The following is a 24,618-nucleotide window of genomic DNA, read 5'->3' as shown; positions in this document are numbered from 1 at the left end:
TTCATGCCCTTAACATACATACAAAATATTTAATCAAACAGGTTTCAGAGAATTGTAGAGTACGATATATCTGTATCTGTCTGCCTGCCTATCTATCATCTATTGTCTCTTTAAATAATAATGGTAATAATCACTTGAGTATGGCAGCAAAGTCACTATATTGAATAAATGGAGCATGTCTCCCATCCAAACATGATCCCTGAAGAATTATCATTCAACGAAATGCCTGTATCGTGTCAACAAATCATGAAGTGGGAGCTATGTTGGCCAAGGGTGCCTGTTTTTCTCAGGGCAGATTTTCTCAGGACAATGACTGAATTTTACTCAATGTGGAAGACATTAGTAATTTTTAAAAGGAGAACCTTTGCCTAAACATGATAAATAATCAAAAAGCATTCGACTGTAATCAATCTATTTACCAAATACCTTTGAAATTAGGTATTTTATACCAGGTACATTTTAATCTGTAAGAATTATATTCCAGAGTAATCCCAACGAAAATGTCTCAATTATAGAGAAATGAATATCAAAGTATAATAAACACTGTTACTCATGTTCTTTCCCTAAATTTCTGAAGCTGTCTCGTCATTAATAATAGGCATATACACTTGTTTGACAGAACATAATCATCACACAAGGAATGAATGAGTACTGAAGACAAACTTGAAACTTGATGAAGACAGCGAGGACTTCAAAGAAAATAGAGGATACTGGATAAATGGCCTAAAGCTATTTTCTTTGAACCGATAATGAAGAATGTGCCATCTGCACACTCTTATTATTTTAAAAAAATTGTGTATCTTTTTGAAGGGGTAGTTCATTGACATGTTTCACTTCACTTTTATAAGGTCATTTAATAGACCAAACATTTGATTAACTTAAAATAACTGCAAATTCTGACATGACTGCAAGTACAGTAAACTACAAAATGAAAATTAAAGGAAGAAAGCAGCCACAGAGCTGATACTCTTATTACACATTTTATTTTAAACAAATAACCAGAAATAAAAGATAAAGGAACTTCTTGTAACATAAATATTTTATCTGAGCTTTTAGCAATTAGCACCCAATTTCAGACTCTATCCAAGGTTTAGGTAATCATATTTTTGCACTTTCTTTTTGATAGAATATTCTTTTATGTTTTCATGAGAAAAACCCACTGAATGACACTGAAAGATCATGTTTCCATTTCAAAATAGCATCCATTAGTGACTGAAGATGATGGGCCCTCTCGTACATCACTGTCACAGAACACCCAACTAGAGCTTTAAATGATAATAATGGTATTATCTAACATTCATGGACCACTCACTAAGGACCAGGCACTCTGAAGGATTGTATTCATCCACACTTAGTCTTGAAAAATACTGTATGAAATAGATACCATTACTATCTCTGTATTGCAGTTGAAGAAACAAAGTTTATAGAGAAGTAAAGTAGTTTTCTCAAGGCCCTACAGAGACTAAATGGAAGAACCTATGATGCCTGACTTCGGATTTCACAACCTAGAATATCAGGCCTGTCAGGTGGCACAACAGCTGAGAAGATGCCATCAGTGTCATCATCTGGATGTGCAGAAAGTGTGCAAGGGAGTCTGGTGGCCCTCGGGGCAGAGCCCTGGATCACTCAAACATTTAGATCCTGGTCAGAGGAAGAGGAGCCAGAAACAGAGATGGAGAAGTGATAACCAGGGAGATGACAGATTAATAAGACTAGTCACGGAAGTCAAGAGCAGAAAGTACTTTAACTGCATCAACCAGTAAATGTTGCTGCTGAGTTGAATAAGCTCAGGACACAAATCTGACTGCAGGCTTAGGCATACTGGATAAGGCTGACAGTCTTGTCAAGGACAGTCTCATTACAGTAGTCTGGGCAGAAGCCTTAAAGGAGTGAGTTAAGCAGAGAAAGCAAAATGAAGAGAAGCAGAGGGAAGGATCAAGTCTAGAGGCCAATGTAGGGTCATGGGAAGACCAATGACAGGCTTCTCAGGACCTGTTTGTGATTACAGACCAAAGCCAACATGGGAGTTCACATTAGACATGCGAACAACATGCAAGAAGGTGACTGGTGTTAGGTGAAATGGGACCAATGTGACACAAATATCAGCAAATCAGGCTCAAAAAAGACAACAGATTAATCAAAAGGAAAATAGCCTCAAGCTACAGAACACCTGGGGAATAAAAGGAAGAGGCAGCTGCAGTTAAATGACAAAAACACTCCTATAGATAAGAGTCCCAGAGAGAAAGTCACTGAACTAATCCCTAGACAGAAACAAAGAATGCATGGACCCGGAGTTTCTTAGGAAGAATAAATACAGTTATAGGGGAAATTCTGCCCACAGAGTATAATTTGTAATCTTACAGAAGTTACATTTCAAAATACAGTCTAAAATCCAAGTATAATAGTATCCCTGCAGGGCAATACCAATTGATTTAAATAAAATAGTACAGGTGCATAAACCCAACATGGTGGATAGATGTTTTGCGAATTCCTTGACGAGTCTGCGTCCCGTTGATTTTGGCATCTCTGAGACTAAAGCATAACACCTGGCGGTAAAGATGGTCCCTAGATTGTTGCTGAATAAAAAAGAGATGAACGTGATCAATCCTCGTTAACTCAGTGGTGTGTGTGAGCAGTCAGAGTGGAAAGAGAGCAAAGAGGTCCTGGCATTTTCATTTAATGAGGTTTGATAGTTTTATTGGACTCTCAGGGAAAGAAGATGATAAACATAAAGGGAAGAGGGGAAGGGAGTGGTGGGGAGTCTTACCTCCTACTCATCACGCTTACATAGAGGGGCCTATTCGCTCACAAGAAAAGGAAAGTAGAGGAGGAAAAAAAAGTCTCAGCACCAATCTGCCTTCTCCATCATGACTTGCCATCCAAAGAAAAGCAACATATCTGATCAGTGAATTTGGGTGAAGAAATGAAGCATGAGCAGATTAGCAGGTCATTCCCTTTCTTTCCTGGTATCTTGATGCAGGATGCACATTTTCTCTTCCTCCTTCATGTGTAGGTTATTTATTCCTGTAGGGAGTCGACAACTGGCCAGTTTAGGGTAAACACACTCAATTTTGGTAGAAGGTATTAATACGCCTAGATGAATCCACAATACCAAGTCATTTTCCAGTTCCCCTTTATAATAAAGGTACTTTGAGCTCTATCTGCCTTATTTCTACATTCTACATTTCTACTTCTCAGGTAGTTATAAACTCAGATGAGGGAATACAGGGTGTAATAAATGATCACACCTAAAAGTGTATCACAGTCCAAGCCATAGAGTGAAGTGCTTCAATTTCCATCATAAGGGATTTAAGAGACTATAGGAAGTACAAATGGCATAAACAACATGACTTTTGAATTATATTTAATGTGTTGAATAAACTATAATGAAATGACACACATGGGTGGAAACAGCTGGTGTGCCTGTGCATAAAGACTAAAATAGTATTCAGGCTTGTGACCAGACTTGTTCCTTCATAAAGAAATAGGTGAGAGTGGAAGGGCGAGCAGGCAGACTTACAGAGAAGGCGGGCAGGCAAGCTGGTTACATCTTTGGAATAAGGGCAGTGAAAGGAATCCAGTTATTACCAGATGCTTTTAAGGAACTCAGACAAGAGAGAGGTCAACTGATTTATTGAATATTCAGAGAAAAGACATTAAGACAGAAAAACATTAAAGTTGAGAGGAGACTGAACAAATCTACTTCTGTAGAGCAAGACATGTTTCAGAACAGAAAGAAACCTTCACACATTAAAATGTCTTGAGCCAAAAAATAGATGAGCTTCTTAAGTTTGGTGGTATTGAGCAGATAAAAAGTGATTTCAGAGGGAATGATGGGAAGAGGTAAGCCTGCAAACCTTCCAAATAGTTGTATTCAATATTAAGCATTATTTTTCAACATGAAAAGTAATGAAGCAGTGAAATTCGAGCCATGTCAAAAGGTGTACTTTCAAGAGCTATTTGCAAGACGGTTCTAACATGCCTTTCAAACCTCTCAGAATGATGCTGACAGCTTCCTTATAGACTCTGCTCATCTAGTACGAAATGGATTTTTTTCCAGGTAATAAGGATTTAATCAATTTCTATGATCAGAACTGTAATTTCTTTAAACTTGCAACCTAACAAGAGTACAATTTAAGCAATTTAAAGTAGCAAGGACATGTTGAAATGATTCTTAAATACAAGCATTTCTTTACCTTCCTTTACACTTAATGTCATAGAAGCATCAACATTTTGCCTTCAACAGTATAGATTTCAAATAAAAAAATCAAGGTTTGAACACTCACCTACTAAAATTCACGGAAGCATAGCAGGATGACACAGAAAACAGTGATTTCACTACAGAAAGGAACTGGACATTCACTGGGATATGGTTACCATAGGCTGGCTGCTTATTAGAATCACGTTCTACTTTAATAAGAAAATACTTATATTTATCACTGGAAATTGGCAGTTCTGTTACACACTTGAACTCTGAGGTTAATCTACACTAATATTCTTATCTCTGATATGCACAGTCAAAATTCCCTGTCAGTACTGGCTACTGGTTGAAGAAAAGAAAACCGACAGAATTTCATTACTTAAAGATTAGACTTCCTATGTTTGTCTAATGCTACTACGTGATTCACTAAGGCAAAATCTGTATCCAAGTTATAATAATGTTTTTGAGATAAATGGAAATGGTTTGCATCAGTCTGATTTCATTATTAACAGACAGTTCTCTGAAGTAAAGAATAGACAGGTTTGTGATGGAAAATTCCCCTCTCCTCATATACATTTATTTCATTTTTTTATAAATTAAGCTTTCTGTGATTAAGTCATTATTTTGCAATTATAAAACTAAAATTCAAAGAGAAAAAATAACTAATAAGTTAATATAATTAAAAATTAAACATCTCACTGTGCAACCCAATAATAGTATACTATGTCCTGATAGCACATACTTCATACTATCAATAACTAGCTGGTAAGTAAAAAGAACATAATTAGTGTGAACAACTTTGGTAATTCCAAAGAGTTTATGAAATATATTGGGTACATATAATATAGGTAATCATTTCATAAATCCTTTTCCAGGTTTTAAAATATTGCCTTCCAAATCTTACAGTAAGAGTGTGTGTGGAAAATTATTCCGACATTTTCGTGATTCATTTATGGAATATTATTTCCAGATCCTTTTTTATATTTACTCTTTAGAATTCTTATTTGCAAATAACACAACCTCTGAATGACCTTTTTGGGAAGCCACCACACTGTCGTGAAGTGAAAGGAAGGGTTGATGGATCACGAATGAGCCACATGTATAAGTCAAAGAGTAAGGCAGAGAAGACAGGCCTGCAAAGTAAGGAGACAAGCAGGTCTGCAGAGAAAAGCGGAGGAAAAGAAATACTCCCCACTCCATACTGCAGCTTCAGTAAATGAAGATAAACAGACTTTCTGTGTTGACTACAAAAGATGTGGGGGAGGCAGGGAAGACTTGCAAGGCCAATCTCCATCAGATGCCCACTGTGGCCAGAGGGACAGCATACGATTGAAGTATGAGAAGAATCACGTGGCTAGTGGAGGCTGTTTCCATAAGAAAGGAGTGGAAGTTGGCAAGATGGGCAGAACAGACTATCTCCTAGATATAGACCACGCTGCAAAAGTGTAGGGTAAATGTATGAAAATAGCATGCAATCCCACTTGGCTGAGTAACAGGTTAACGACCCAGAGAAATAAGAGGCTGGGATGACAGTAGGGGACAAATGGTGAACATAATTCTGGATTATTTGATATAGACTGAATCACATAAACATTTTTTGTAGGTAAGAAATGATCAAATACCAGTGATTTCACATGAAATAGATATTTTTATGGGTGAAAAATAGATGACTATTGGTAATTTTATATGTTTCAAAGTAATACATATATATCTTTTGATGCAGGTACCGGGGACTGAACTGAGTTGAGGGGCTGCTATCCCTATTGAGGAGTTTCTTGAATTGCATAAAATGAGCATTTATTACTTAACAGGAATAGCCACTACTATAAAAAAGAATAAAAACTATTTTACTACCTCTTGCATATCCTCTCTATACTTTTGTATACTCTCTGTCCCTCTCTTCAGTGATATCTCACTTACATTCTCTTTTGACTAAAATAATTGGATCAGAAATAGAGATGATATTACTGAGATCAAAATAAAAACTATAGATATAAATGAGAAAACTAGAGAACATATTTTGTTTCTGTAAGGAATTTCATACTTAATTTTGTGGTTAATTTGCTTTGCTTTAGTGTTTTCTTTTGGGGGGAGGTAGTTAAATTTATTTATTTATTTCTTTAATGGAGGTACTGGGGATTGAACTCAAGACCTCATGCATGTTAAGCATACGATCCACCACTGAGCTATAACCCCTCCCCAATTTGCTTTTTAAATAATACATAGACGCAGATTTCTCCCCTTGATTTTAATAAAACACTGCCATGGGAATTTTCCTTTCAGTGTTAAATAGGAGCATTCTCCTTTAGCTCGTTTAGAAGATAGATGAAAAATAAAGTTTGCATCACTGGGATTTGATTTTGCTAAATCATCATATTAACTTTTAAAAACTTCTTGTTTAAGACTCTAAATGTCAGAGGGATTATCATATAAAATATATTTGGGTATTACATTGTAAATTGTGTTAAATTTTCTATTTCTTTAAATAAGAAACATTTTATTCAAGGCTGTATTTCTAAATTTAAACATGGCTTCAATCACATTCCTTAAAACAGGAAAAGAGAGTAAAGGAAGAAATTAAAGTTGAAGGGAAATGAAAATTACAGTTACTACAGCGTTTTCTTTTCTTACTGATGACAAAAATGACAATCTAATCCTATAAATCAATTAATACCCATAATCATTGTCATTTTGGAGAAAGCTACTATGTGAAGAGAACCAACATAACTGACTACTCCTTGGGCACTATTTTAATGACACTGTAAATGAAAAATAAATGGGCAAGGAATTGCTTGTAACTGAGTAGTCAGCAACCTACAATTTAAGGAAACTGAGTTTTTATTTATTATAATTTTTATACCCAAGACGGTAGTTCTCTTACCATCAGCATCTTCATAAAGATTGTATGATTCTCTTTTCGGAATCACTATAAAGTCTGTCAGATCTAAGATAGGATTTTGTCCAGAAAAATCACCATCCACTGTGACTTCCACCTCTTCTTCTACCTGCTTCCTGGATTGACAGTTTATAACAACTTCAAGAGAGAAATATTTACAGTTAATTTGACTCCTGGGTTATATGATCATTCTTCAGATAGAAAAAAATGAATTATGTTACAAAAAATACAAGTTCCTTTGGCATACTTTGACATGTCATTGTATCTGGTAGTAACACACATACACTCATTCAGTGTCTACATACAGTGACATTTTAGAAGCAGAGATGAATATTAAATGATATGTAAAAATAGCAATGACAAGAGATAAATCTAGAAGATACACACTAGAGTATAGAGGACTATATTAGGATGGAGAAATCTGATTCAAGAGCTAGATTTTTCAGCAATCTGTATATTCACCGTGGTAAATACCAAACTTTACTTATATAATAATACGACAGCAAATACCTTCAAAGAATTTTAAAAATAAGTTCTGTCATATTTAGTTTGCAGTAAGACTTTAAAAATATTTCTCTTTAAAATATTTTTCCTAAACTAAAAATATTAGTTTATTTACATGCACCTTATAATTCACTTAAATTATTTATGTAAAATATTTTGATTTCTACTTGTGAACTGCTTTTAAATGTACAAAATACACTATTTAACACTGAAAAATAAAAGTGCAATGAATGATTTAAAATTAATATTAAAATGTGATTACACATTAATTTAATGTACAGCATTAAAACATTAAACTAATATATAACTATGTATTTCTATAAGTATATTACATTCTAATATTTTCTTATATAGAGTGAAGAAATTGTTAGTGATATTGTGAGAAACCAAAATATTATTTCTATACGCAACTACTAATTATATAAAGAAGTATTAATACATTCCTTTGGTATTAGCTCTATAATATTATGGAGCCATGTATATAGAGTCCATATTTAAGAATATTGTTTCTTCAAAGTATATTAAATTTTACATGTTTATCAGTTCAGATACATATAGGACATAGATTGAAAATGAGGTAAAAAGGGAATCATAGTATCAAAAAAGCTTTTGAAATGTATTACACTAAGCTTTTGTGGCACCAATAACAGTAAGTTCATCTCAACTGCAAAACTGGATAATGCCCTCAGATGTATGAGTCATATACCACATTTACAGCATAAAAATATTTAAAATAAATTTGTTCTAATTCTAAAATTTACAGGTTGATATTGAACATTTTGGACTTACAATTAAGTATGTGAAATGTACAATAAGGGTACAAAGTTAGATGTAAATTAAGAGGGTTGAAATGGCTGAGGAAAATGCACAAGCTTTTCTGGTTATAATTAGCTTCAGTCTTAAAGCATTAAATTGGAAATTAGTGTGATGAAAGTTACAATTAGTATCATGTCTTGTCCTATAAGTCCTTAGGAAATTAGTGCCCTAGCAATGGTAGGATTACTAAATCTCAATGGATTCACATTCCAAAACACATTCCATTGGCTTTACACTGTGACAGGGAGTGGTGTTCTTTCCCAATTATCCGCCCCAGTGGACAGGAGCAGATAAGAATGCACAAAGAGAAAACGTGGGTCTCAGTACAACGAAAAGTACATTGGGCTTGAGGATAACCTGGGTTATAGATACATTATACAGAAAAGAAACAATAAACATTGATGGTGATACAGTTGAGCAGAGAAAGGAATAAGTTGTTTCTGATGTGTTGTTATGAATGAAGAATGGACTGCATAGAAAGTAAATAATCTTTATTCATAAAATCAGACCCATTTGTTTCTTGAGGGCATTGGAAGAGAAAAATAATTCCTGGAATAGGTTTTAGGCTTTTGGTAAAATGATTTAATAAGTAGTACACAATCTGTTCAGAACACTGATGGTTGTGCTAATGTAACATAGGCTATTTACAGAACTCACATTTAATTTAAAAATCTAATAGTTACCAAGAGAAGTGACTTGATAGAAAATGTCTATGTTTCTGAAGCATATTTAACTTTTGTTAAAGAAAACTGTGCAAGAAATTTATGATTTTATTGTCTCATAGGCTTTGTTTTAGACTAAAAAATATCTGCTTTAAATCTTTAGTCTGGGAAAAAACAAACAGTGTCTGGAGTAGACATGAGCAACACTGCTTTAGAATTCCAACAGAGTAGTGTCTAGGCTGTATTACATCCCTTTGATCAGATGACTATTATAAATTTTAAACTGCTCAGCTCTATGGAAAATATACAAACAACTATCATATAGGAAGAAATAAAAGAAACATTTTGATATGCTTGTGAAGCATTCTGAAGGTAATTTAGTATATCTCAAATATTTAAGTGTTGATAATTTTTTAACTCAAGAGTAAAAATACTTCAAGTAAAACAAATGACATTTATTGTCAAAGGGACTTTTAGGTATGTGGATTTTTACTCCAGTTAAAATTAAACAACATAAGGAAATATATAATCTTGGCCTTTCTTTATAACCCATATATCTGGGGGAAATGCTGTTATTCACAGGCAAAACTTACTGTTTTCTCTTCTAAGTATAGTGATATAACTTATATCAGTAGAAGACGAGGTCTTTTTCACTAGAAAAGACTGGTATTGGAGGAGGAAGGAAAATTCAAAATTTCAAGACTTCTTTTAGCTTATCTGTGTCACTCAAGGAGGAGACTGAAAATAGATAACCCTTTGCTGTGCAATTCAGTCTTTCTTAGTCATGAAGAACTATGCCTACAGCTTGGTAAGACGTTGGGGCACTAAATTTCACCCTATGGTTATCTAAGAGGAATTGTGATTCTTAGGTTGATCCTGGGAAGAAAAATGAGAAAAATCAAGGTATGCAGAAGAAGTGAGAAGAGTATCGAGGAAAGGGAACCTAAAGAAATTTGAGAAGCCTAGAGTATGTGCAGAAAAAAGGGGGTGACTGAGAAAAAGAAAGGCAGTTTAACAGTAGGGATTTTATGTTGTATGCATGGTGCCAAAGCAAACCTCCCTGAAAACTTCAATACATTCTGACTGGGTTTGGGAGAACATCATAAAAGTTTTGTAACCAGGACAAATAACAGAAGGATCATTGTCCCCATAGGATAGTTCCTAGATGAGTTACACAAGAAGCTGGAATATGGTGATTAAATGTGATCTGAGAACCAAGGTACCCAGGAATCTTATAGATGTAGTGCAGGACTCGGAGTGCAGGACAGACTATAGGACAAAGGGCTGATATAAGTTAATGTTACCTCAATCTTAGTTGATTTCCAAGTTTTACCAACAGGAAGAGCAACAGGAAATGAAATGATTTTGTGAAAAGATCACTGGACTTACTGCTAAGAGATCAGATTCAGTCTGAGCATTCTCACCAATAGGGCTAGGTCACTTGACAACCTGCTTTCTCTGGATGTTGATTTTCTTACTTGTACAAATAAAAAATGGGATTAGAGGGCCTCTAAGATCACTTAAAATCCTGGTGTTCTCTGACTCTAAGATATACTTACCTTGAGGGCATTTTGGATATGGTGCCTGTGGGAATCCAATAATAGGGTATATCCAGCATATTTCTTGGACTTCTGCACTGTCTAGTCCCATAGACCTAGTCAGAAATTAAATTATTAAGAGTGAACAAAAACATAAATACTTTCAATATTAGCATAAAAGAGTATATTCTTTATTAATCTAATAGTATTTTAGCAAAGCTTGTGTATTTCAACTTTGGCAGAGAGAAACTAAGTACGAAATACAAAACATTTTCTGTAAGTGTTGCTTTTATAAACATTTCCAACTAAACCCTGGGAAATTATCACAGAGACAAATGTAACACAACCATTGTGAGATGCAAGTTAAAATTGAAGAACTTTTCTATCTACATTTAAAAGTTGGTACAGTCGGCCATATCTATCTGTGGGTTCTGAACCAGCAGATTCAACCAACTACAGATGGAAAATATTAAAAACAAAATCCAGAAAATTTCCAAAAGCAAAACTTTTATTTGCTGCAGCTATTTACACAGTATTTATGTTGTATTAGGTATTATAAGTAATGCAGAGGTGATTTAAAGTATATGGGAGGATGCACATAGGTTATATGCAAATATTGCACCATTTTATATAAGGGACTTGAGCAACCATGGATTTTGGCATCTGCAGGGGTCCTGGAATCAATCCCCCGTGGATACCGGGAGATGACTATTGGTATTTACTGATGTGACTAAACTATGATTAATCAGAGGTAATACAGTTTCCAGGGGTTATATTCTACACTGGATAGGCAAAGCACAAAACACAAAAAATGCCATTAAGTACAGGACTTCAGAAAGTGATGAGAAATTTACTTTCGGGGGATATCAGTTGAAAGAGAAAGGGCATTCGTCAAATTATTCTAAGTCCATCATATACCATGAGGAGGACAGCAATACCAAAAAATAGCTCTCATTATTGTTGAAAACAGGCTTTTCTTATTAAAAATGGAACATAAGGTATGACAGGCAGAACCAACTTCATGGGCCTGTGACCTGTACAACAGTACATGAACTCCACATTTGGAATTGCTCATGCTTGTTTAATGTCTTGAAATTCTTCATAACTTTTGAACAAGGGCCTCCTCGTTTTCATTTTACACAGCTCATGCAGGCAGTTTTGACTGCAGGAGTGGTGAAAAGCATGGAAGAATGGATACTAAGCCCCAAAGGAACGACTGTTTTGAATGTGCAGAAGAATTATGCACACATAGGACATAGTAAGAATTTCCTTTTAAGACTTCCATTTTCTTTCTTTTTTTGTTTTAGATTCCATATATGAGTGATATCATATGGTATTTTTCTTTCTCTTTCTGGCAATAACCTTTAATGAAAAAGAATATGAAAATGAATACATGTATGTATATGCATGACTGGGACATTGTGCTGTACACCAGAAATTGACACATTGTAACTGACTGTGCTCCAATAAAAAAATACAAAAAAAGAAAGGTCAAAGATAAAGGAGAGCAATAATTGAGAGAGAATAGTCTCCAGGGAAATGAGAAATAGTGGCACTCAGAACAAAGAAAAAAAAAAAAGATTTCCAGACCATTATTTAATTAAGCTATAAAAGTAGATAAAAATATTTAAATTTTGCATCATTATTGAAGTCTGCTTATATTTCAGCTAAGCAAAGAGAGTACAGTAACCTGTATTCTGGTAATGACACAGCATGCCCTAGTCCTGGTGATATCTCGCAAGGATGTCATATCCACTTGGCACAGTGCCATCACTTGGCGAATGCCAGTATTACAAGTCCTGTATTTTGCCCTGATAAGCTGTTCCAGGTTGCTCTCTAGATATTGTCTTATCAGTAATTATTTTCCAAGTCAAAAGGAGTCCCTTTACATGTAACTGACTGTGATTCAGAGATACGATACTTAACACCGACTTGCCTGTCACTGTGAACTTCAAATGAGCAATGATACATACCATACTCACATAATAAATATATTATCCTCCTCTTACATATATAAATTTCAGTGCTTCAGAGAACATAAAATCATGAACTTTACATCACATAATGTATAAAAGAAACCTATCACATCAATGCCAGTCAAAATGAAATCATGTTCCTTCAATATCTTATTTAAATGTTACCTTTTCACCTCTTTGTGCGGTTCATTAAAATTGTCAATAAGCCAACTTCCTCTGTTCACCTTCTTCATTTGAACAACAACCATTGTTTTTTGCAATTTCATAACTTGGGGCACAAATAACACTTGGATATCTAAGGTCCCTTTAGGAGGCAATGCAATTTCTGTTTTAAAAAAAACACAAAAATGATTTTTAATGTGGTAAACATTTTCAGAAATATAATTTTAACAGCAGAAAATAACCTTTCCTTTACTGATTATCTAAATTTTTCAAAATCACTCCTGGACAAAAAAATACATTATGCTAAATTAAAAGTGCACTTCACTGGCTTCACTAATTTTCCTCAAATGTCATCAATCCTTTTAAAAACACATTTTATTCTGAGGCAAGAAGGTTCTCCTGAAGAGGCTGGAAGGGTTGAGGAAATGTAGATAGTGATGGCTTGGGTTTCCCAGAGTGATCAAAGAACCATAAAAGCCATAGTTTTTTCAAGTCTTACCGCATTTTGCATAAGACAAAGCACAGCAATTTTTGACTCTTTAATTTCTTGTGTATTTTTTTTTCTAGACCATAATAGCTCCAGGTTCCACTTGGAGCCTCCAAATTGCTACCAGTAAATTGTTCATTTCTTTAACTGATCCATGAAGAAAGCCAAAGCTTATTTGTGAAAGAAAGCGGCATCGACTCCAGGTTGTCAAAACCAGAAGACAAAAACTGATAGCATTTTCCTGTGTTCCAACAGATTTGAATTTTTCACTCTTTGCTTTGCATAAGTACCATCTGCAAAACAGTTGTTAGATATGGAGCTTGCTAAGCCCCAACTATAGAGATTCTGATTTATTCCATCTGGGTGGGGGCCCCAAACCTGCATGTTTAAGTAGCACCACAAGAGATCCAGAAGGAGATGGTCATGAAATCATACCTAGAAAAAGCCCCTCTACCTATTGGACAAGTATTGAGCAGCTGGAAGAGTAACGAGTTCCTGGCCTTTTATAACAGAGAGGGTTTCCACGTGATGGGTGTCTTTCTTTATTTTGAAAAGTAACACTATTTCTTCACAAGAAAATAAGGGATTACTGACTATATTATATTTTTTAAAACTCTTTGTTATAAGGTCAATGATATTCAAAGCCATTTTATCTCAAGTAAGAATACTTAACAATCAAGAACATCAAGAAAGAAAATAGAAAATGGCCCGTCTGCAAAACATCCCAATTCAAAATTCTTATAAATGTTCAATTTTTCAATTTTATTCCTTCAGGAAATGAGAATGTTCTAAAGTATATTATCATCATTAATAATAAGTAATAATTAATATGATCACTACTTAATATTTATTGACTACTGACTCTATGCTAGGCTCTCTGCTAAGCATTTTTCATATATCTCATTTCATTCTCAGAAAATCACCATAGATAAGTGCTATTACGTTTCTCATTTTAGAGATGGAGATATTGAGACAATTTGGTTAAATAACTTGCCCAAGGTCCCAAGGAAAGATTGTGTTGTTCACTATGATATCTGAACAATTTCTGGTATCTTCAAATTGGTTTTTATGAGTTCTGTATTTTTAATGAATCATTGCATTCAAATGAATAAGAACAGAAAGAGCCAGAATCAGGTAAGATAAAGAGCTGGAATAGGACAAAAACAGCAGAGCTGAGTCAAATAAACCCTACATGCATCCCCAAGGAAATCAAGTTTAGAAATGATCATTTACAATTACAAAAGTATATTACCACTAAAAATAATTATGACTAAAAATAAACCCAGACATTTAGATGGTGTAAAGAGTCAAGACAAAGATACAAAAGGGCACTCCACTTTAACACCATGCTTTCTTACAATGTTACCAATGAAACATAATGCTATAACAGTCTTATTTAATGAAAAATCTAGCACACTATTTGTGGCTGTAACTTTTAACCAGTCTACCAACAAAACTATAGTTCCCTATTGAATTCATCATACATTTCTTTAAGTATTATTGTATGTTTGAACAGTAAGAATTGCTGTGATGTTAATAAACTTCCAAGAAATCACCGACACTTAACATCGAAAAGTACTTTGAAAATTTATAAAATTCCTTTCATGTCTCACAAATGAGCTTTATTTCCTGTGGTTTTCCTGTTGTCCTTTGCAACACTTTGAGTAGAGACAGGAAAGCTGCCCTCATTTCTATCTTATAAAGAATCTATGTTTTCTTCTAATACTTATATGCTTTCATTTTTATAGTTAAATATTCAATCCACTTGTAATTTATCCACATGTAAGGAATGAAGAATTTATCCAATGTTGCTGATTTTCCATATGGAACCAGTTATCTAAAAATAAGTAGTTATTTAAAAGTTCAACGATTTCAAATTCCCCCTGCATGGCATTTCCATACATATTTTGGTCTTTTTCTGGGTTCCCTAGATTTCTTTGATCTTTCCCTTCATGTGTAAGTACCTCATTGTTTTAATTATAGGTGCTTTATTTTCTACTAGGACGAAATGCCTCCTCTTCCAGCTAATTTTTTGAAAGAATTTTTCTAAATTTGGAATGAACAGTTAGCTCCAAGAAGGGAATGGGCAGGCAAATAGTACTTTCAGTGGGATCACCCTGCATTTATACTTTAGGGATAACTGACATTTTTTCCATTCCTGGTCTATTCAGAGCAAGAATATGGGAGACTATGGCCTTATACTATTCATTAGGTTAAACAATCTACTAAAATATATTGTAAACTCAAAATATTTTCTAAACTTATCTTTCTCTGTTTTAGTCCATTTCTGTATAGTAACTACACAAACTAACTACAGATATATTTACTTTTTTCTGTCATACTTACCATTGTTGAGGTTCATAATCCTAATAAGCATCTGGGGGAAAATATGCAATTTTACGTAATTGATTTTATGTATTTATATATTTTATGAGAGAAGTATACATTATTTATAGAATTTTTGAAACTCTAATAATGTCATATTTAGCATCAGAGAATTATTAACAAGAGTAACATCCATTGTATTATTATTATTATTTCTATTGCTTAGCTTTTGAAATCTGCTATGGCCTAGTTGCACTTAGCATTCAAATTTTATTCAGTGTATTTTAAAACTGCTATTTTGACTGCTCTTTTGGTTAAAGGTGTTAGAAATATTTATGCACTGATCTCCAATTTGAAATATAGAAATTGTATAATGTTTTAATGGCTATGAGATTTCTTGCCTTCTTAGAAGAAAATCTTCTCAAGAGCATAAAGTGAACATAATCCTCATTTTGGTAATGAAAGTATTTCATCTTGGGAGATTAATTTTTTATCACTTTAGTGGTATTATATTACTACTCCCTACAGCATAATTTCTAATATTTAGCATGAAATTATAAATAGCCCATGTCAGAAAATCAAAGAGATACTAAGAAACATACTAGCACCCTAAGTTATGCTATTATTTTTGCTATAGTGGTTTATTTTATTAATTAATTCAGTTATTTTTTACTTTTGTCAAATGTCTTTTTTTAAATTGAAGTATAGTTGATTTACAATATTGTGTTAGTTTCATGCAAGTGAAAGCAAACGCATACAACAAAGTGATTTGGTTATACATACATATGTATATATCTATATTTTTTTCTTTTTAGATTCTATCCCATTATAGTTTATTCCAAAATATTGAATATAGTTCCTTGTGTTATACAGTAAATCTTTGTTGTTTATCTATAAAACATGGCACTGTGTATCTGTTAATCCCATACTCTCAATTTATCTGTCCTTTTCTTCTTTGATAACCACAAAGTTTGTTTTCTATGTCTGTCTGTTTCTGTTTTGCAAATAAGCTCATTTATAGCATTTTTTAGATTCCACATATAAGTGATATCATATACTATTTGCTTTTCTGTCTGACTTACTTCACTTAGTATGGTCATCTCTAGGTCCATCCATGCTGCTGCTATAATGATTAATTTAAATAAGAATACAAGTTTTTATTTTTAAAACATCAAATCATCAAGAACGTGACTTTTCATCAACCATTTTCACACATGAAATCTGTGCAGTTTCTACTTGAATACTTTATATTTTCAATAACTGATTTAATATTCTTTAAAATATCACTAGACAATGGAAGAGAATTGTTAATGTGGTGATTTGGAGAAGAATCCATTCATTGATTCTTCAGAGGTATTATGGGCTGAATTATGTCCCCCTCCCCAATTCCCTAACTGCCAGTATCTCAAATGTGACTGCATTTGAGGAGGGGCCCTTAAAGAGGTGGTTAAGTAAAAAGAAGACTTAGCGTGGATCCTAATTCAGTCTGACTGGTGTCCTTATTGGAAGAGGAAATTGTGACACACAGACACACACAAGGAATGCTCGCACCCAAAGGAAAAACCATGTGAGGACACAGTGAGAAGGCAGCCATCTACAAGCCAAGGGGTGACACCTCGGAAGAAATCAAATCTCCTGGCCCCTTGATTTTGAATTCTAGCCTCCAAAACTGAAGAAATAAATTTATTTTGTTTAAGACATTCACATCGGTGTTTTGTTATTGCAGCCTTAGCTGCATGTATTCATGAAATTATCTTTTCCTCTGTTTTCCCAGAGGCTGAGGCATGGGATGCTATTGAACTTGCTTACAGAGTTTCTAATTCTAGGCTCTCAAAACATAGAGCAGATAGAGAAACTTGCCTCTGAGTGCCACCTGGCTGCTATGATCACAGAAAAGCTAGGGATGCAGCATTCTTCCCTTCCTACCTGTACCTCGTGGACTGAAGTTACGTGTATTGAATGGGGGCGTCTATCGAATAGCAAGAAGGGCATTTCAGAGACTGAATTTTCTTCATGAAGGATTAGGGACTACTGCTGTTTTACCCCATCCATCTTTTATAGAGCTAGCTAATGTCTGAGACATAATAACGAAGTTGTCCAAAGAAGATACTATTAACAGGACTAGCATGGAAAAAGTGAGCATGTGTACTAGGTTGATAGGCATAATCCCCACAAGAATTATTACAGAGAGTTTCAATAAAATGTGAACATTTATTAACTGAAAAAAAAAAAAGAATTATTACAGAGAAGACAGAGGGAAAAGCTGGAGAGCTCTACATAGTTGAGGGGGTGTTGCATTCAGTGAACAAGTAGAGGGCTGGCCCCAGAGGACAGAGAGCTTTTCTAATGTAATGGGAAGGGAGGGGAGGCAAGGCACATGGATGAAAATAAAACTAAGCTGGCCGATGCAATGGAAGACTTAGACAATTAGACTCTGTTATGATGCTATATTCCTTTTTTGGGGAGAGGGGGTAGTTAGGTTTATTTACTCATTTATTTATTAAAAATTTTTTTCAACAGAGGTACTGGGGATTGAACCTAGGACGTCCTGCATGCTAAGCACACACACTATGACTGAGCTATCCCCTCCCCACCCTTGATTTCTATATTCTTAATGAAATGGGAAGAATGAATACCAGATGAGAGAAAGGGAGGAAATGCTGGATGTCAGTAGTAGTCATCAGGTTTCAATTCACTGTAGGAAATTGTACTATAGTACATTTCACTAAAGGAAAACCGTATCCCATCAAAAGTTCATCACTCACTCACAATTTACTTATTTCTCTATCTCCCTTTCCATCTATCCATCTCTACAACAGTCAACCACTCTACCTGTTGTAAAAGCCTGAAATTCTATAAATCCTAAGCAGATGTCAGTCCTCTCTCTGTCAGAATATTTACCTGTATTTCTGAAGCTAAGAAAATTGCATTAAATGACAGAAAAGAGAAATGGTACTATGCCGTGGGTTCCATTTTATAAGCCCAGATCTTATAAAGTATTTTAGTACATTCAATTTTCATTCTCTTCCTAGAAATATTCTAGTGGTATAAGTAGGTTTAAATTGCAGGTTATAGAGATTTTTCTGAAGGGCAGGCATCTAGGCATCTTTGCATAACAAAAGCTGTGGCTTTCTGTTTTACAATAAAATCAGTGGCTTCACTGACTAGCTAAGAAATCCACCCGCTTTTTGCTAAAAATTGTAATTACAAATCAGTGTGACTGGAACTTGAGCTCATTTGTGTGGAAAATTGGTCATTTGACACAATAGGAAGGGAGATTTTATAAAAAATGTTAAATTATGCTCAGCTGCCAACATAATTTAATAAACATTCATGACAATTACCTGGAGACCTGGGCATGCTTTATGTCAGGCAGCAGCACAGATTAAATGTCACGAAACACTGAGTTCTTGAAGACACTTTCCAATTCACAAATAGCAACATTTAATTTCAAAAACATTATTTCTGCAAATAATATTTTTATTACCAATTGTCAAACTACATGATATATGTTAAATAAAATCAACATGAGTCATGGCAATTATCTCATAAGGAAAAAACATGCATGTCTCTCTCTTTTTTTTTTTTTTTTTTTTTTTGATGGAAGTACTGGGGATTGAACCCAGGACCTCCTGCATGCCAAGCATGAGCTCTACCACTGAGCTACACCCTAACAGGCATGTCTCTTTTCTAAATGCTGATTTAGCTATGATTATTAGCAAACATATAAACATAAATGATGTATATTTTATCTTTTAAAAATAGACATTACAGATGCCAAACATAGTGTATATCTTTATCTTTGATTATTCTCTCATACTATGATATAATCCTTATCTGTTACAAAAATGTTTGAGATAATTATAAACATGCAGTTGTGAGAAATGAAAGTACGCTTTACCAAGTTATCTCCCATGGTAACATCTTGTAAAACTATAATACAATACAAAACCCAAAATATTTATATTGATACAGTCAAGATATAGAAATTTCATCACCACAAGGATCCCTGTGGTTACCTTTTATAGATAGCCCCACTCTCCCCCGTACTCCAATCTTGAATCATTATACCACTATTCTTCATTTCTATAATATTCTCACATCAAGAATATTATATGAATGGAATTATATAGTATACACATTTTTTGTGGTTGGCTTTTTCACTCAGAATAATTCCCTGGATAGTCAATGAAGTCATTGTGGTTATCAATGCTTCATTCTTTTCTCTTGCTGAATAGTACTCGGTGGTGGATGTACCACCATTTGTTTAGTCATTCACCCACTGAAAGGCACCTAGGTTGTTTTCAGATTATATCTATTATAAATAAATCTGCTATGAAGATTCACACACGTTTTTGTGTAGACATAAATTTTCATTTTTCTGGGATAAAAGTCCCATGAGTGTAACTGTTGGATAGTTGAGCAGTTACATGTTTACTTTTATAAGAAACAGTCAGTTTTCCAGAATGACTGTACCCTTTTACATTCTCACCAGCGATAGATGAGTGATCCTGTTTCTCTACATCCTTCCTAACATTTGATGTTGTCACTATTTTTTATTTTAGCTATCTGACATGTTTGTAGTGAAATCTCTTTGTGCTTTTATTATGCATTTCCCTAAAGATTAATGATGTTGAACACCTTTCCATATGCTTATTAACCATAAGTATACTCTTTGATGAAAAGCCTGTTCATGTTCTTTGCCCACTTTCTAATTTAATTGCATTTTTATTAGTGAGTTTTCAATATGTTTTATATATTCTAGATACTAATCCTTTGTTACAAATGTGATTTGCAAACATTTTCTCTCATTCTGCAGCTTTCCACTTTATCATCTTCTCATGGGCTAGAGCAAAATATTTTAGTTTGATGATGTTCAATTTATTAATTGTTCCTCATATGGACTTTGTTATTGGCGAAAAGTAATGACTATTTGTTTAACATTGTGTTAATTTTTGTGTAAGGTGTGAGCACCTTAATAGGAACTGCATTAAACCTATAGATCAATTTGGATAGAATTGACATCTTTACTGAGATGGCCAATTCATAAACGAGGTGTATCTCTCCATTTATTTAAATATTATTTAATTTTGTCATTTTCAGCATACAAGTCCTGTATGTGTTCTGTTAGATTTATTTCCAAGTAATTCATTTATTTGGAGAGATTGTAAATGATATGCTTTACATTTCAGTTTCCACATTTTCACTGCTACTATATATAAATGATTGATTTTTTGTGTTATGTCCTTCTTATTTACCATGACCTTGATGAATTCATTTAATACTTCTACAAGATTGTTTTTTCTAATATTCCTTGGAATTTTCTGTTAGATAATCATGTGATAGAAAAATAAGGAAAGTTCATTTCTTTCTTTCATTATATTTGCCTTTCATTTTCTTTGCTTGCCTTATTGCACTGGCTGGGACTTCTGATAGTGTGATGAACAAGTGCTGAGAGTGACATCCTTGTGTTACTGCTGATTTTAGAGAGAAAGCATTCAATGATTCATAACTGAAGGTGACATTAGCTGTAGTTTTATCATGTAAGCTCTTTATCAGGTTGAGGAAGTTCCCTTTTATTCCTAGGTCATAGAGAGTTTTAAAAGAAATGGATATTGGGTTTATTCTAAAGCTTTTTCTATACTCATCAACCTGTGATTTTTTTTCCCTTTAGTCTTTTTTTTTTAAAACTTTTATTGAGTTATAGTCATTTTACAATGTTGTATCAAATTCCAGTGTCCTTTAGTCTTTTTAACAGGGTAAATTACATTAATGGAATTTCAAATATTGAACCAGTCTCTACTTTTGGAATAAATGCAATTTGATCATGGGTATATTTTTGGATTCAATTTATCAATACTTTGTTGAAGTTTTTATGTCTAATTTCATGAATGGTATTAGTCTGCAGTTTAACTGTGATGTTTCTGGTTTTTATATTATGGTAATGCTGCCCTCATAGAATAATTTGGAAAATGTTCCTTCTTTTTCTCTTTTTTAGAAGAATTTGAGAAAGAATGGTGTTAATTCTTCTTTAAATGTTTGGTAGAATTTGCCAGTGATGCCATCCAGGCCTAGAGATTTCTTCTTGGAAGCTTCTCAATTATTAATTCAATGTCTGTAATAGAGGACTATTAATGTTATCGATTTCATCTTTGGTAGATTTTGGTAGTTTGGCATTTACTAGAAATGGATCAATTTCTCCTAAGTTGTTCAATTTATGTGCTTAGAGTTGTTCATAATACTGCCTTATTTTTCTAACATCTTAGGTTATCTGTAGTGATGTCTCCATGGGTTACCTGAACATATTTTAGGATTCTAACTGATTTATAGTGTTTCTGAGTCTGTCACTTCATACAATTTTCTTAGGTGTTTAAAATGGTAATTCAATATACACATGCAACTTACTGCTGTCCATGGGTATCGATGCTTAACTAATTTGAATGAAGTTTATATACCTTATGTTTTAAAATGTAACTATGATTTGTTTTAATCCAGTATGGTGAGACATGCAGACACAGAAATGACTGTCATGAAGGAAGAAGTTTTATACTCACATATCTCTAGAAAAAGGAGGCATGGCATGCCATGCAGGACCACATGGGGAAGCATCAGAGTTAGTCATGGGGTGGGGGAATGGCCAAGAGCCTTTATTGTGGGAAGGAATGAGCAAGGTAGGGTAAACAGGCTAAGCAGGTTTAGGATGGAGGCTATTTTCCCTTGTGATAGAGCACAAGTTATAGAGGATGATGTAGTAACTAAAGTCTTAGGATTTGGAAAGGAGTGAAGGTTGTGATAAGAAAGAGCAGATGTACACTGCCATTGGGGATATGAATGTTGAGAATGAGGGATGACCCAGAAGAACAGGTGTTCATATGGAAACAGATATAAAAAAGGATAAATATACACTCATTTCCAGATGGAAGAAAGAAAGACGGTGGTGTTAAGATCTCACACTCCCACTATCTTTGTGGATGAGACTTTGGAGGTGGAAAAGAATGGATAACTGAGCAAATATACACTACATATAAAGATCTTCTAATAGACTGAAAATAATCCACCAATTATCCAATACTATTTAACTACCTACCTAAACATAGGCATATACTTTGCTATAGATGAACTTATTAGCATTCTCAAAACTCATCTCTCACAAATAACCAATGTCAAATGCTGAGAATTTGCTAACATACTCAGAAACTGAGTGCCTGTCTGCAAGATAAAAGTCTCAGCATTTCAATTTTTGCTCCTATCAGTTTCTTCCTGGTAAGAAGTTGTGATAGGATCGCAGCACCATTTACATTTGATAATAAGATGAATAACACTCAAAGATGGCTTCTTCTGTTCTTACCAACAGGTTAGGGATTTCAGAACACGTCCAGTTACTGTAGGAAAGGCAATCCATTAGAGCTACCATAATTTAGGAAGAGTACAAGGGGCAAAAAGTAATGAAAAGTTGTGCCTAGTCAAAATAGGGAAATCCTACAATGGATGTTTTCCTAAAACGCATTCATAATATCCCTTTTACAAGATAACTAAAAAAACAGAAATCTAATCCTTCTGTAAGATTACATTTTGACTTGCCCACAGAGCTGGTGACAGTAGAATTTCAGCTGTGTACTTATTTCCTACTCATGGAGACCATGACAACTTATATCCATTTGATTTTACTTTTAAATATACAGAGGGTGGCAGCTAAAAGAAGAAGAAAAAAATGGTAACAATTTCAGTTCAGGTGTAATTGGATTTTTGACATATCAGATAGGGCTCTGATTACATTTGACAGATGCATATTGATTTTCAATTTAAACTCTCCTTATCCAACATACTTTGTTATTTCTGGAAGTTTTTTGCTTTAAATAAAGGGTTGAAGTGATAAGAGATTTTAATTAACTTCACCGATTGAATGTAATATCTACCCTGAAATTGGAGTCTGATATATTTTCTCATATAAAAGTAAATAAACATAATGAGAAATTTAATATTTATCTAGCATAAAGCAGGAATTTTGTTTTTTAGAATGCAACAAACAGGTCATAAGGCATTGCTTAGAATGCATTTTCACTTATCAGAGTCTAAGAATTAAAACAAAAAATGTGAAATCGACAAAATTGCATTGTTTTTCAAAAGTGACCCAAATGTGCTAACGTTGTAAACGCCTTTACTATCTCTCCATACTTTCTTCACAACTTCTATCTCATGAGGCTCTTGCACAGAAGCTAATGCATTGTTTTTCCAATACCAATGGATTCTGTGCCAGTGATCTTCTTCTTACCCTGATTTCTTCTCTATGTTATGCATGTGGATAAATGCTCAATTTTAAGCGTGTTTTATTATGTTTCCCCCAAAACAGAACTTGGTATTTGATTCCAACATAATAAACATCATTAGATTAATAAAACTTGAGGAAATATATTCCATTTTTCAAAATAAAATTTCATTTTCTATCTTACATCTTGCTGGTTTCCAAAACTAGTAGAAAAGTATGTAACTGGCCTTTCATTTTACTTCTGAGTATTTTTATTCTACATTTTTCTTACAGTATTCCATTTTTTAAAGAAAAACATTTAACACTTAGTATCAAAATTAGAATAATTGTTCTCAAAGCAAATAAACCTATATAGATTTGCTTTTATTAATACCATCAATATAGAATGACAGAATCTTTGAGTTCTAATTTAACAGTCTTCATGTATAACCTCCCAGTGAATGTAGGAACATACTGCAGGAAGTCTATGGGAGATGGCCCTCAGCAACCATTTGGACCCATCATCTGATGAGGAGTTTCTCTTTCTTAAGGTAGTCAGTTCCTTCATGAAGCAAAATTAGGGGTTTTTCCTTGTTGGAGACCCTAGTTCCGTGGCTTAGAGCTGCCAGTCTCTGGTTGAATTTCTGCTCTCAGCAGCAATACAGAAAATTAAATTCTGTCTTCCACAACTGAAGCAGCTATTTTTCCATGTTCACTATAATTTATCTCCTCAAGCAGTAGACTCAGTTCTGTATGATCACCAGTGTCTTGCTAGTTATCTAGACTTGCAAGGATTTAAGATCCTG

The 24,618-nt window shown here is 34.0% G+C and overlaps 1 protein-coding gene across 1 annotated transcript in view; it reads right to left on the bottom strand.

Annotated features, from left to right (window-relative positions):
* Nucleotides 1-24,618, bottom strand: part of CFAP47 (cilia and flagella associated protein 47) — a 359,639-nt gene that overhangs the window by 29,004 nt on the left and 306,017 nt on the right. Inside the window, exons 51-54 of the mRNA XM_032474648.1 lie at nt 15,589-15,608; nt 12,759-12,918; nt 10,639-10,733; nt 7,083-7,235 (exon numbers count right to left, since the gene is read on the bottom strand). Coding sequence (XP_032330539.1) covers nt 7,083-7,235; nt 10,639-10,733; nt 12,759-12,918; nt 15,589-15,608 — 428 coding nt within the window. The remainder of the gene's footprint in view (nt 1-7,082; nt 7,236-10,638; nt 10,734-12,758; nt 12,919-15,588; nt 15,609-24,618) is intronic.

Source organism: Camelus ferus, chromosome X, assembly GCF_009834535.1.
Source record: "Camelus ferus isolate YT-003-E chromosome X, BCGSAC_Cfer_1.0, whole genome shotgun sequence".
In the NCBI taxonomy this organism is placed as follows: Eukaryota; Metazoa; Chordata; class Mammalia; order Artiodactyla; family Camelidae; genus Camelus; species Camelus ferus.
Note: the sequence above shows the minus strand (reverse complement) of the source record. Positions and strands in the feature narration are given on the sequence as shown.